Source organism: Astatotilapia calliptera, chromosome 13, assembly GCF_964374335.1.
Source record: "Astatotilapia calliptera chromosome 13, fAstCal68.1, whole genome shotgun sequence".
NCBI lineage: Eukaryota > Metazoa > Chordata > Actinopteri > Cichliformes > Cichlidae > Astatotilapia > Astatotilapia calliptera.
The window spans coordinates 20,695,026-20,708,628 of NC_137434.1; the positions used below are offsets into that span (position 1 = coordinate 20,695,026).

General features: G+C 42.2%; 1 protein-coding gene across 14 annotated transcripts in view; it reads left to right on the forward strand.

The window, feature by feature from the left end:
* Positions 1-13,603, forward strand: part of LOC113034723 (ankyrin-3-like) — a 93,100-nt gene that overhangs the window by 66,650 nt on the left and 12,847 nt on the right. For 13 of the 14 annotated variants that reach the window (XM_080288255.1, XM_080288256.1, XM_080288260.1 and 10 more), the window contains 5 exons: positions 326-554; positions 667-792; positions 1,805-1,927; positions 2,465-2,491; positions 4,250-4,331. In XM_080288255.1, coding sequence (XP_080144381.1) covers positions 326-554; positions 667-792; positions 1,805-1,927; positions 2,465-2,491; positions 4,250-4,331 — 587 coding nt within the window. Of the gene's footprint in view, positions 1-325; positions 555-666; positions 793-1,804; positions 1,928-2,464; positions 2,492-4,249; positions 4,332-5,600; positions 12,855-13,603 lie in introns of all 14 variants that reach the window. The other variant, XM_026189653.2, reaches the window with a different exon arrangement.

Genomic DNA, 13,603 nt, shown 5'->3' on the forward strand with positions numbered 1-13,603 from the left:
ACCACAGATTGTTGAGGTATGCTGTTAAACTGACCTCAGCAAGTGAACCTTTCAGTTACATCACGCAAAGTCATGATTTTCCATCCTAACTTGATTTAAATCATGCGGTGAGTGTGTAGCCTGATACTAACAGAGCACCCTTTGGTACTCTATAATTAGATTACTGCACAAATATGTGTCTTTTTGCATCCTTCAGAGAAATAGCCACATTTGTTTGATCACTTAGATTATTATTTAGAATGACTGTTACACACCTGTGAGAAGATTCATACAAAATTGCTTTATTTATTTACTTTTTGTGTCGCCTCGGATCTTTCCCCCTCAGGTTTTGGCTCGCAGACTGTCACCAGATTCCTGAGACGGTGAGTCTAGCGTCTCAGTTATACCGGGAGCTGATCTGCGTGCCGTACCTGGCCAAATTTGTGGTGTTCGCCAAGATGAATGATGCTGTTGAGGCTCGGCTGCGCTGCTTCTGCATGACGGACGACAAAGTGGACAAGACCCTCGAGCAGCAGGAGAACTTTGAGGAGGTGGCCCGCAGCAAAGATATTGAGGTGGGATGCAAACAAATGTTCTGCAGTAAGAGAGTCTAATAAAAACTGCACTGACAGATAAAATAAAACAATGTGCTGTGATTCTATATTTTTGGATAATGGATTTCTGTAGGTTCTTGAGGGCAAACCGATCTACGTGGATTGTTATGGCAATCTTTCCCCTCTTGCCAAAAGCGGGCAGCAGCTGGTATTTAACTTCTTCTCCTTCAAGGAAAACAGACTTCCTTTCAACGTAAAGGTATAGGATGTGTTCTTCCTGTCACACTCTCTGTTAGCATTTACTGTAGCCTCCTTTATACAGGTGCATTTCAGTAACAGCTCTCCTTTCCTTGAGTCTGCATTAATTATCTCATGTTCTGCACATGCTTATGTACATGTACATGCTTATAAGTGGATTATATTTTTCCCTGTTATATCTTTACTTGTATATAAAAACACTGCAATAGGTTGAGGTAGGGCTGTTCGATATAACGATATATATTGGATGACGATATAAAAACGTCTATCGTTTCATTTTATGCTATCGTTTGTTTCGTGGTGTTGCAAAATAAACTGTTTACTGCAATATTTTTTCATCGTTTTGATGGTCACTGTGGTGGCTATATTAATTTCTTAAAGTTCTCTCTTTCTCTTACATTTAATATAACCACACTACAGACAGACAAGCGTTTGTTTTTATGCGTTGTCGTTAGCAACAACGACGGTAAAACCACCGTGTGTCCGCTTGTTCCACATAAACCTTTCACAATAAAGCTCAAGATCCTGTTGAGACTTTTCAAAATAAACGGAATCACGTGAAAGATGCAGAGTGTTTACGGATGAGAAGCAAAAAAGAGCCGTCAGGTGCTAAAAAATAAACCTTAGACTCAAATGTTAGAACAGGCTTTTCCCCGCAGCACGCCGTGTAATAAATACTCACAAAGAAAACGGTGGCCGTTACAACTTATGTCTAAAATGTATAGTTTCATGCATCGGTTAAAACACGCGACTCCAGGTACACAATGCCCAGCTGGAAACACTTCACGCAAGTCGAGCTGCCCGAGATTCACAGAATTTACAGAAAATGTTACATTTTTGTGATTTATATCGTTATCGGACGATAGATGTCTTAATATCGGGATATGAGATTTTGGTCATATCGCACAGCCCTAGGTTAAGGTGCAATGATAATTACTCCTGGAATTAAGAAGAAATGCATTTTTTTTATTGACATTAGGTTTTGTTGAACAAGTGTTTACTGTCTTCTGCAGATCAGAGACATGGGCCAAGAACCATGTGGGCGCCTCTCCTTCCTGAGAGAGCCAAAGACCACAAAAGGCCTTCCACAGACTGCCATATGCAATTTGAATATCACACTGCCAACCCACAAGAAGGTACGATTTCCATGATTAAACTGTTGATTGTTTTAGGCCACGTCATATCATCTACATGTAAATGAACCAGTTGAAGAACAACAAACACTGTCCTCCCGAGACCAAGAGAAATCTTTGAAGCTCACCTGGTCTAGAAGTGACTGCCTGCTCCTTGTGTCTTTTATTAATGTTAAAGCCTGTGCCAGTCATAAGACCCCACAACGTACACATTGCAGCCACACATGCACATCATGCTTTGCTTTAGTGCCTGGCTCTCTGTGGGTACATAAAAATTATGCCAAAAAAACAACAAAACAATACTTTGTTTGTTTGTTGTGGTGTTGATTGATCACAAGAAACTGTATTTCCTTTGCTTTTGCTTTTGTTTATTTTGCTGTGTGTATTTATTAATCCCATAGATTTTTGATGCTTTTTGTTGTTTTTGCTGCTCCATTTTCATCCCCTGAGTTTTATTTTCACCTCCCGCTCACTATAACGTCCCTGCTCTCCATTGTGTCATCTCTCTCCTCTCCTGCAATGCATCTTGGAATACCACAGGATATGGAGTCTGATCCTGATGATGAGGTAAACAAATTCTTCATCATCACACGAAGCCGCTTCTTCTTTGTCGTCCTTTCTGTTGGCTTTACTGCAGAGAACGTTGTAAATATGCGTTTTGCAAATACCTTACCTCAGTTCTGTACCTAAATGTGGAAGATGCTTCTGAGCGCACGTTTTTACACAGCCGTGTCAATCCTGACCCTGCAGTGCATGAGTGGAAATGGCAATTGTTTTAATCTGCAAGGATTTATTTATCGTTGTCTCCATCCCAAGTCCAGTGGAGCCAGTTGCTGTATAACATCTCGGCTTGTTTTTCATCACTATCTTATTTTTCATACATGTTAAACAGGACTTCGTCATTACTATAAACATATAGAGACTTTGGTATATTTTGTCAGCCAGACATGTAACCCTAACTTTTATTATTTGTCCACTTAGGCTACGTCCACACGTACACGGGCATTTTTGAAAACGGAGATTTTCCGTTTTCGTTTTATAAAATAATCCCGTCCACACGTAAACGAAAAAATGATGGAAAATGCTGCTAGGAACATGCCAAAGCAACAGGTGGCGATATATTCCTAACTGTGTAGAAATGTTGGCCAATCAGAAGTCTAGAATCCTCGGTGGGAGATGGTAAACAAAGCTGGGGCATAGAAGCAGAACCGAGTCGTATGTGTGGAGGGACAATAACTGTGTGTGTATGTGTAAGCATTTAAACACTGCAGACAGTAAAATTAACAGTAACAGTCTACCTCCATTGTAGAAATTCATTTCACCGAAACATTAACGTGGCGCACAGTGTGACATCAAGAAAGGCGCACACCTTTGACGCTGCATTTTCTCCGTTTTCCTCATCCACACGTAAATGCAAAAACGGAGTTTTCAAAAATATCCACCCTGGCAGGCGTTTTTAAAAATCTCCGTTTTCAGTGACCGAAAACGCCGTTTACATGTGGACGAAAGGTGCAAACGCATAGAAAAATCTCAGTTTTCAAAAATACCCGGGTACGTGTGGACGTAGCCTTAGTCGTTGGTTTTTTGTATTGGGGTTTCTCGTATTTTTTGTCCTTTTCCTTGGCTTTTCTGTAACAATAGTACTAACTCTCTCCATTGCATGGCAAAACATTTATGGAAGAGGATTCCAACAATAAACGTTTATTTCAACAAGAGTGTGATATTGGAATAGTTAAGGTTCGGCAAACAAGTTCATTAGGATTTGCAAAAAACTGTAGTCATAGTTTCAAAAACTTAGGCTGTTTGTCTGCAAAGAATAAACACACTGCACTCACTTTTGTGAGTTACCCAACTCTTTACAAAGGCTACATTTCACACTAGTTATTGCTTTTACACTAAAAATTGGCATCAGATTAGATTTTAAATCATGAAATGCATATTTGTTAAATATGAACATTTGGAGAACCTATTGATACCAACACTGACACAGTTATTATTATTGACGTTTTAAGATTTACCATGATGTGAAGATGAGAAGAAATTTATTCAATATACCATACTTAACTGTAAGTTGCACCAATTACTAGTGCAGGGATTACATGCAAATCATATATCGTTTACAGTTTTTTGAAGACACATAACTGTAGTGCCTCCCTGTGCAAGTACTAACAGCATGCACTGGTAGACTAAAAAAGCAGGTTTATTTCCTTGCACTATAACTTCTAAATTAACAAGTTAACAAAAATATTTATTTCTGTTAGTTTCAAGCACATTTTACTTCATTTTTATGTTGAAGCATCTTTTGTTCTTTTTTGTTTGTTTCAGACTGAAAAGCCAGAGCGACGTCATACCTTTGCCTCCTTAGCTTTGCGTAAGCGCTACAGCTATTTGACCGACCCAGCAGCGAGTGAGTTTCCCATTTTTACCTACGTGAAATTTTTAATTGGTTTCAGATATTTATGTTATTTTAATCAGTTTTAGTGTCTGAAAGGTCCCATGATATAGTTTACATATTTCTACCTCTCATTTACATATAATATAGAACCCTGACAAAACATGTCCATCGAGCATTTATTCCTACCACCCAACACATACTCTTTTATCATCTTTCATTCTGCAAACATTTGCATGGTTTCCTGTGTGTCATGCTTTGCTTACCCACCCCATGTTGACAAAATGTCTCCCTGTTTTGACTGCTATGTTATTGTCACTGGTGTCAATGTCTGTTCGTGTATCATTTGAACAGAAATGTTTTAATTCATGTTGAATAAAAATATTATTTTGAATTGTTCTCATTCTTTCAGCAGCCATTTCACTCTTTTATTGGCTTTATGATTGCGTGCGGCTGTGTATATTAACATGAAATAGGTTGCACTTTACATGAACTTTCTTCCCCCCACAGTGACTCTTTTAGAGCACAAGATTTGATTTAAAAACAATTTTTTTTCCTTTAATTAAATCTTGGAATACCTTTTCTCACAGATATTATGTTTTAGGGCCGGAGCTCTTTCTTCTCGATCCACTATCTTTGCTTTATTTTAATATGTCTAAACTTGTCTTTCTGACAATTTTGTGAAAAGTGTTAGGATTATTTAATAGTATACTTAGCTAGAGATAAAATTGTGACCATTTAAATAAATCTTTCATTGCAGGTCACATTTTTTTGTAAAGTGCAACCTCATATTTTATTTTAAGTTGTGACCAAAATATTAAGGTGATATTTTTTTATTAATAATATACACTTGTGGGGTCACCTGGCATTGAAAATGTACTAAATGAAAAGAGAAAGACCTTTTAATCAAAGATACACAGTAAAAGGCAGTGTTGTTAGGAGCAAATAGATTAAGCATATCAAAAGTCAATGGAATTGCATATTTTTGGTTATCATGACCTTTTTGTCACATCTATCATATCAAGCATTTTTGTTTTTGTTTTTTGTTTGTTTTGTTTATTTTTTCCAAGATCCATTCTCTTTTGAGTGTATTTATTCTCATTGCTCATCATCATTGTAATATGGGCCTTTTACATTTCAAGTGTAAAATTATGCCTTTGAGAGTAATGCCCTTTCTGACTGACTCAAATTTCTCTTTCTGGTTTTTATGTTTTATTTCAAATTATTTTATGTTGGATTTTATTTTTACTTCCTTATTGCTTTTGGTTTAAATTACTGTTGAAGAAACAACTGATCGAAGCTCGCCGAGAACACAGCCTTCTAGCTACCCTCACAAACCTGTCTTTTCAACGAGACCTTATCAGGCGTGGTCGCCTGTTCCTGTCGCCGTCCCTGGCCAAGCCAAGTCTGGGTTTGGCTCCCTCTCCAGTTCGTCATCCAACACGCCCTCTGCCTCTCCATTAAAGTCTGTCTGGTCCATCAACTCTGCCTCCCCCATCAAGACAAACATCCCTGGATCACCTGCCTCTTCTGTAAAGTCAGTTAGTGACATAGCCTCTCCCATCCGATCTTACAGAACCATCTCCTCTCCTATAAAAACGGTAGTCCAGCAAGCTCAGTACCCCGTCCAGGTCAGCCCCAGTCCCCTTTCTTCACCGGGCAAAAGTGCCCCAGATCCTCTGTCTATGAAAGGATTGGCAGCATTGTCTGCTAGAACCTCCCCTTTAACTGTCCCTGAAAGAGGGAGCACTCTTCTTGAAAGATCATCTATGGGCATGACCCCACCAAGCTCTCCCAAATCTTCTCTGAGTATGTTCAGTTCATCCCTGCCATATAAGACTGTTATGGGAGGATCTAGTGGCACTGCATCATCCTCATCACCTATAAAAACTGTACCTGGTCTCTCTTCTGTGCGTTCCTTTGCCTCTGATGTCACAAGCCCTGCAAGAAACCTGTTTTCGTCCCTTTCATCACCACTGAAATCCAACTCCTCCCCAAGTGCTGCAGCTTTGATTAATGGAAGTGTCTCGCCCACACAGTACCGTTCTTCATCCCCAACATCTCTTCTCTCCAGCAGTCTGCAAGAAAGGATACAAGCAACCACCAATGCTGCAACCACAAGTGTCAATGCAGCATTTGATGAAGTTGAAAAAACATTCAATTCTTGCTCTGCAGGCTATGGCACCCTGAAGTCCATGTCTTCTTCTGCGTCTTCCTCATATCAGTCCATTAGATCATCAGCTTCTAATTCCCTGTATCCCTCACTAAGATCCCCCACTAATGTTACCACTGCTGTAACGTCTAGTACAATGACTGTTCCAGTGTACTCTGTTATTAATGTGCTGCCAGAACACCAGTTTAAAAAGTTACCTGAGGTGTCAAAGTCAGCTGCTGCTCTTCTATCCCCAAGGAAGACTGTGCCAGTTGAGGTAAATGCTCAGTTGCAGTCTTCCTTTGCCAAAACGCTTTCCCCTATCAAAGCTCCCTTTTCTGCTGGCCTCAAGTCAAATACCACATCACCACTGTCATCTAGTCAAGAGATTCTGAAGGACGTAGCTGAAATGAAGGAGGACTTGATTCGAATGTCAGCCATTTTGCAGACAGACCCAAATTCCATAGCAAATAAAGGATTTCAGTCTGATTCTCCCAGAGAGGCTAAGATAGAAGATGAGGAGCCATATCGGATTGTGGAGAAAGTAAAGCAAGACTTGGTAAAAGTCAGTGAAATCCTCACTAAAGATGGTGTGAAGGATGGTAGGGTTTCCCTGACCAGGGATTCATTGGATGACATACATTTCTCGAAAGTACAAGTTGAACAACCGCCAAGCAACTGGAGCTATCCTCCAAGATATGAGACAGTGGTCCCTCAAGCCAAATCGAAAACAATTCCTGATCGAGATTTCAATCTGTCCAAAGTGGTTGACTACCTGGCCACTGATGTGGGCAGCAGCTCTTTCTCCAAAATGTATGATACAAAGCATAAAGCAGATGAGGGCAAAAGAGAAGAAGATGGGAAAGAGAAGCAGAAACGTGTTTTAAAACCCACCATAGCAGTTCAGGAGCATAAGCTCAAAATGCCTCCAACAAACATGAGGTCTTCTTCTTCTGACAAGGAGATCAGTAAAATAGCTGATACGCTTTTTGGAGCAGATACTGTGCTAGAATCCCCTGATGATATCTCACATGAACAAGATAAAAGCCCTCTCTCAGACAGTGGCTTTGAGACCAGAAGTGAAAGAACACCCTCTGCCCCTCAAAGTGCCGAAGGCATGGGCCCCAAAGCCCTTTTTCAGGATATCCCAGTTCCACCAGTGATCACTGAGACTAGAACTGAGGTTGTCCATGTCATCAGGAGTTATGAGTCTCCAGAGGACAACAAACAACCTGCAATGGAGGATGCTCACCCAGTAAGATATATTGATTCAGATGCTAAAGGGCATCAAAATCAAACTACGTCAACTGCAGACCAGAATAAATGCTATTCAATTAAAGTCAGCCCTGACGAAGATCCCATGGGGAAAGGGATGAGGGTAAAGGAGGAAACTCATATCACTACCACCACCAGGATGGTGTACCACAAACCACCTGGGAAAGAATCAGCATCTGAGAGGTGTGAGGAGACGATGTCTGTGCATGACATAATGAAGGCATTTCAGTCAGGCAAAGACCCTTCTAGAGAGCTGGCTGGACTGTTTGAACACAAGTCAAACAATGAGGAAACATCTCAGAGAGTCCTCGAGGATCTCAACTCCAAGCCTAAAGTTGAAAGAATAATTGAGGTTCATATTGAAAAGGGCAATAAAACAGAACCAACAGAAGTCATCATCAGAGAGACAAAAAACCATGCAGAGAAGGAAATGTACTACTATCCAGGGAATAGACAAGATGAGGAAGAGACCGAGGAGTCTCTCCCAGTGTACCTTGACTCCCCAAGAGTGAACACACCCATGTCCCAGGAAGAAGACAGTCGCCCTAATTCAGCCCAGCTCATGACAGATGACTCTTACAAAACTCTAAAGCTACTTAGCCAACAGTCTGTTGAGTACAATGAGGATGAGTCATCAGAGCTTAGAGGGGAGTCTTACAATTTTGCAGAGAAAATGCTACTCTCTGAGAAATTTGACCAATCTCATTCTGACACAGAAGAGTATTTGAGAGATAGGTCTCGCTTCTGCTCACCAGATAGAAGCAGTCACAGTGAGGGTAGATCAGTTGGGCCAAGGACAGAGTATGTCTTTAGGTCAACAAGAAACGTCTTTGATAAATCTGGACGGATGGCCAATGTTGATGACAACTTTGACAAACTGACACTTTTGCAATATTCATCTGAGCCTGGTAGCCCCAAGCAGTCTGTTTGGATGCGTGTGTCAGATGACACGCAGAATAAAGAGAGAGAACAGCTTATATATGAGGACAGGGTGGACAGAACTGTAAAAGAGGCAGAGGAAAAGCTAAGTGAGGTGTCTCAGTTCTTCCGTGATAAAACAGAACAGCTCAATGATGAGTTGTCATCTCCAGAGAAGAAATCTCGTAGACCAGACTTCAGAGAATCACGGTCAGGGCCCAGCTCTACACACAGCAGTCCAGAAAGATCAGCTTATAGGAGTGGGACTAGTGGGGAAGAGTGGAGCAGGGAAAGGCTTCGAGGCAGGTTCACCTCCAGTGACAGGAAATGTGCCAGTTTACCAAGCAGTCCAGAAAGGAGAGTATTGTTACAGTATTGTGATTCCGACTCAAGAAGACAAGGTGATGGTAAATCACAGGTAACTACAGGTGAAAGCCCTAAACCTTTTCAGATGTCTTCCTCCAAAGTCAGTGCAGTGAGGCTAAAGTTTGAGCAAGAGGCTCAAAGGCAAGATCGGAATCCTCAGGGTGTCCAGAATTCAAATCCCCCTATCAGAAAGCTCCAGGAAAGTAAGCTTCCTGTTTACCAGGTATTTGCTGGTTCAGGTGTCCCAAAAACAGGAGATGGTGTGGGAAATCAGAGGAGTTGTCAAGAGAGTGAAACAAATAAGTTCTCACCCAAGCATGAGACTAGTGGAAAAAATCAAGAAGAGAGCAAGTTATTCAGAACATGGGAGAACCAGGGGTATGGAAACTATAAACCTCAATCTCCCAAACTATCTAATTCATTAATCCATGATTCTATGAAAGGCAGCAATAATAGTGATTCCCAAAGACAAGAAACAACAAAAAAAATAATCTACACAGAATTTGTTGTCCGAGAAAGTCCAACCAGCAACGATAGTCTAAAAAAAAACTCGGAATCACAAATTCCTGTAAGAAAGCCATCTAATTTCTCAGAAAATCAGAAATCTCCCCCTTTAAAATCTGATACCCCTATTGAACCATTTGAGAGGGCAGGGTCTCATAGTTCAGCTCGAAATCGGGTACACAGTAGCTCTGAATCCAACAAGTCTACCCGTGGATCATCATTAGGAAAATCCACAGATTCATCAGAGGGTAGCCAGTCAAATGTAGTGTGTAATGGTGTTGATAGTGACCAAGTAGAATATTTGGATCAAGTAACTCCTGTAGTTGTAACTGAGGGTTTTAAAGATATTAAGCCCTTGCCTGTTTATGTCAGCATCCAAGTAGGAAAGCAGTATGAGAAAGAGACAGCTTCGGGTCAGCTGGGAACATACAAAAAGATAGTAAGCCATGAGAGTAGGACAGTGCATGAAACCAGGGGTGCATTTTACTCTGTCAAACAAAAGCAGTTGCCATCGCCTCAAGGAAGTCCAGAAGATGACACTCTAGAACAAGTGACTTTCATGGAAAGCTCTGGGAAAAGTCCTGTTACCCCTGAGACTCCCAGCTCAGAGGAAATGAGCCTGACCTCCAGAACGCCAGACTCTGTGATAGGCTTCATGCCTGGCATGCCAAGTCCTATCCCAGAGGAGTCTGAGGAGGAAGAAGGAAAGACCTTCATCTACAAAGAGCCCTCAAAGGAAAAACCTAAGCCAGCTTCCCCAGAGAATAAAAAGCAGGATGGAGAGAGACAAAGGTCAAAGGACAAAAGAGTGGCTTATATAGAGTTTCCACCACCTCCTCCTATAGAAGCAGAACAGTCCAATCCAGAGAAAAGGGGTTCATGTGCTTCTTCCTCAGAGACAGAGATGATGGAGGTTAACCTGCAAGAGGAACATGATAGACACCTCTTAGCTGAGCCAGTCATCAGGGTCCAGCCTCCATCCCCTATTCCCCCTGGAGCTGATAACAGTGACTCTAGCGATGATGAGTCCGTGTTTCATCCCATCCCACTCAAAAAGTATACATTTAAAATGAAGGAAGAAGGAGAGAAACGTCCAAAACCCAAAAAATCTGAGAAAAATGGAGATAAGGACTCTGGGATTAATGGTGTAGTAAAGGGAGAGGAGGCTGATTTTGAGCAAAATGGCAATGATCAGTCAATCACTGACTGCTCAATAGCGACCACTGCTGAGTTCTCTCATGACACAGATGCAACTGAAATTGACTCTTTAGATGGGTATGACCTTCAGGATGAGGATGATGGACTGAGTGAAGATCCAAAAACATCTAGTCTGTCTAATGATGGAAAAACAGCGGGTGCATTTAGCCAGTCCAAGCTTGAAGTGATAGAGGAAGAGAAATGTGAGGAAGGGGGAGATGGAAAGACTAAAATCAGTGCATCTTCTCTGCAAAGTAGTGGGGATGAAAAAGATTACACCCTTGAAGGAAGACATCCAGATAGACAGGGCTTTGGAGAAAACTACTTTGGCTATCAACTTGAAGAGGAGCTGAATTCACCCTTTAAAACAGTGGCCACCAAAGGTCTGGACTTTGACCCCTGGTCCACAAAAGGGGTTGATAATGAAGGGGTTTTTGAGTCCAAATCAAAAGATGATGACCCAAAACCCTACGGCTTATCAGTGGAGGACTCACAGGCTACAACTCCTGACACAACCCCTGCTCGAACACCAACTGATGAGAGCACACCGACTAGTGAGCCTAACCCTTTCCCTTTCCACGAAGGGAAGATGTTTGAGATGACCCGCAGTGGTGCTATTGACATGAGCAAGCGGGACTTTGTTGAAGAGAGGCTTCAGTTTTTCCAGATTGGTGAGCATTCCTCTGACCCTAAAACAGGGGAAAAGGGGCGAGGGGGCAAGATCCTGGGGGTACTTTCCTCTCAATCAAAAACAGGGGAGAGGGCCACTGTAGATGGAAAGGTGAAGGTTATAGATACTACCACAGACAGCAGCACTACACCAACAACACCAGCAGCAACTACAGCAAAATGCAGTCCTGCACAGCCTCGCAGTGACACTGGCTATGCTGGTACTGATGCCCCCATCTGTGAAGCCATAGCTGAAACTGCCTCGTCTTGCACAATCACAGCCTCTAAGGTTGATTCGAAATTACGTACTCCTATTAAGATGGGCATAGCTGCCTCTATAACTGTGAAAAAAGACTCAGGGGATCTCACTGATTGTAAAGCTGAGATATCTGAGGGCCAGCTGGTGCCAGAATACATTAGTATAGAGGGGCAGTCTACAGACAGCAAGTCTAGCAGCCGCACTTCGCCCAGATTAGAAAGAAGAGATTACCCCTCTGAAAACTGCAACAACAATAATAACCTTGAGTCCTCCAATGTACAGGCCAACTACATACAGTGTGGCAGTGTGGTGTTTAATTTGCAGTCCTCTTCTGAACCCACCCTCCAAAAAGCTAGTCGGATAGAAACGCTTTGCTGTAGGGAATTAGAAGAAAGAGTGGAAGTACACAGCAGTAGTCAGGTGCAGGAGGAGAAAAATGAAACAGTTAAAGAAAATGAAGTAAAGCAGCCCAAGTCAAGACTTCCAGTTAAAGCATCAGGGTGGTCATTTCACACGCAGGGAACAGCCATAGGTAAACAGAAGCCGAAACAAGCAGTGAAAGTTGAGGTTAAAAAAAGAGGCGAGCCAGCCATAGCCAAAGTAGAGCCCAGGTCTAGGATACCAATAAAGGATGTTAAAAAGAGCAGCCCTGCTACTACAGCTAGCTCAGTTGTTTCAGTTCGGGTTACCTCACAGCCAACGAGGGCACTGGCCACAGAGAGAGCAGCCATACAGTTGCCCTCAAGGCTTCCACTGAAGGACAGGCATCAGATCAGCAGTGTCGCAATTGAGGGAGTATGTAGACCAGACAGACAGGAAAACCCTAGTGAGCTTTGTAAGCGCACCATCGAATACTTTAAAGACATTAGCGGGGAGACGCTAAAGTTGGTGGACCGCCTGTCAGACGAGGAGAAAAAGACGCAGACAGAGCAGTCGGAGGAAGACAGCACCTCCCGGAGCACCTCTCTGTCGGACGCCTCCCAGCCTTCCCAGCCCTCCCAGCCCTCCCGCTCATCCAGGTCTGGTAGAGGTTCGAGGGCTGAGGCCGGGGCCGCGTCCGTAAGGGCAAAGGTGGCGACGACGGACAGGGCCTCCGGCAGTGAGAGGAGCAGGAGGAGTAGGCGGACTGGTGGGAGGAAGGAGGGCAGTCAGGGACTCACAGGGTCTCGAACGCCTCCCATCGCGGAGATCAAGCCTAGTTTGTAAAATTTTCACACTATGTTTAAAATACATCTATATATTTCTATATTTCACTTGTAGTTGCATGACATCGTTGTGATTGTTTAATGGATTGACTGGAATGCCTGTGGCGTGTTTACATATTCCCTTCAGAATAGTAGCTGTCATTTAAATTTCTTTTTCATTGATGTACTGTGTACTGTATTGTCCGTGTCGCAATATTCTCTTTCTTCTGTTCTCCTCTTTTGACCCCGTTTACCTTCCATAGTTAGAGTCAGCATGCCAGTAGTAGTGACTGGTCACTGGCACAACCAGTCACTTGTTTTACAAATCCTGGTCTGTCTCTGTCTGTCTGTCTGTGCAGGGTTGTTACTGAGTTATTGTGGTAGTTTGTTTTTACAGACTATTTCATGCAGCTGTCATTTAAACTAACTAGTGTTGGCAAAGAACACACAAAAGCGTCTTCGCATGTTAACATTTTAGATTCTAACATAGACCTTTCCACTGTAGATTTTTAGAAGTCTGTTGTTGAGAGTCATGTTATGCTTTGTTTTGTCACAGAGAACCACTTACTATGTAGACACATTTATGTTCCCCATAGCGTCTCTAGTATGAAATATCCTTTCCTTGCCATCTTGTGGAAATGATTCCAGTAATATGGTAGCCATAGTAATCAAAATATTTGTATCACAGCTGTAACTAATGCTGATAATCATGACTAATAAGTGGCCAGGAAAGGAAAATTATACACATGTATTTTTCTTTTAC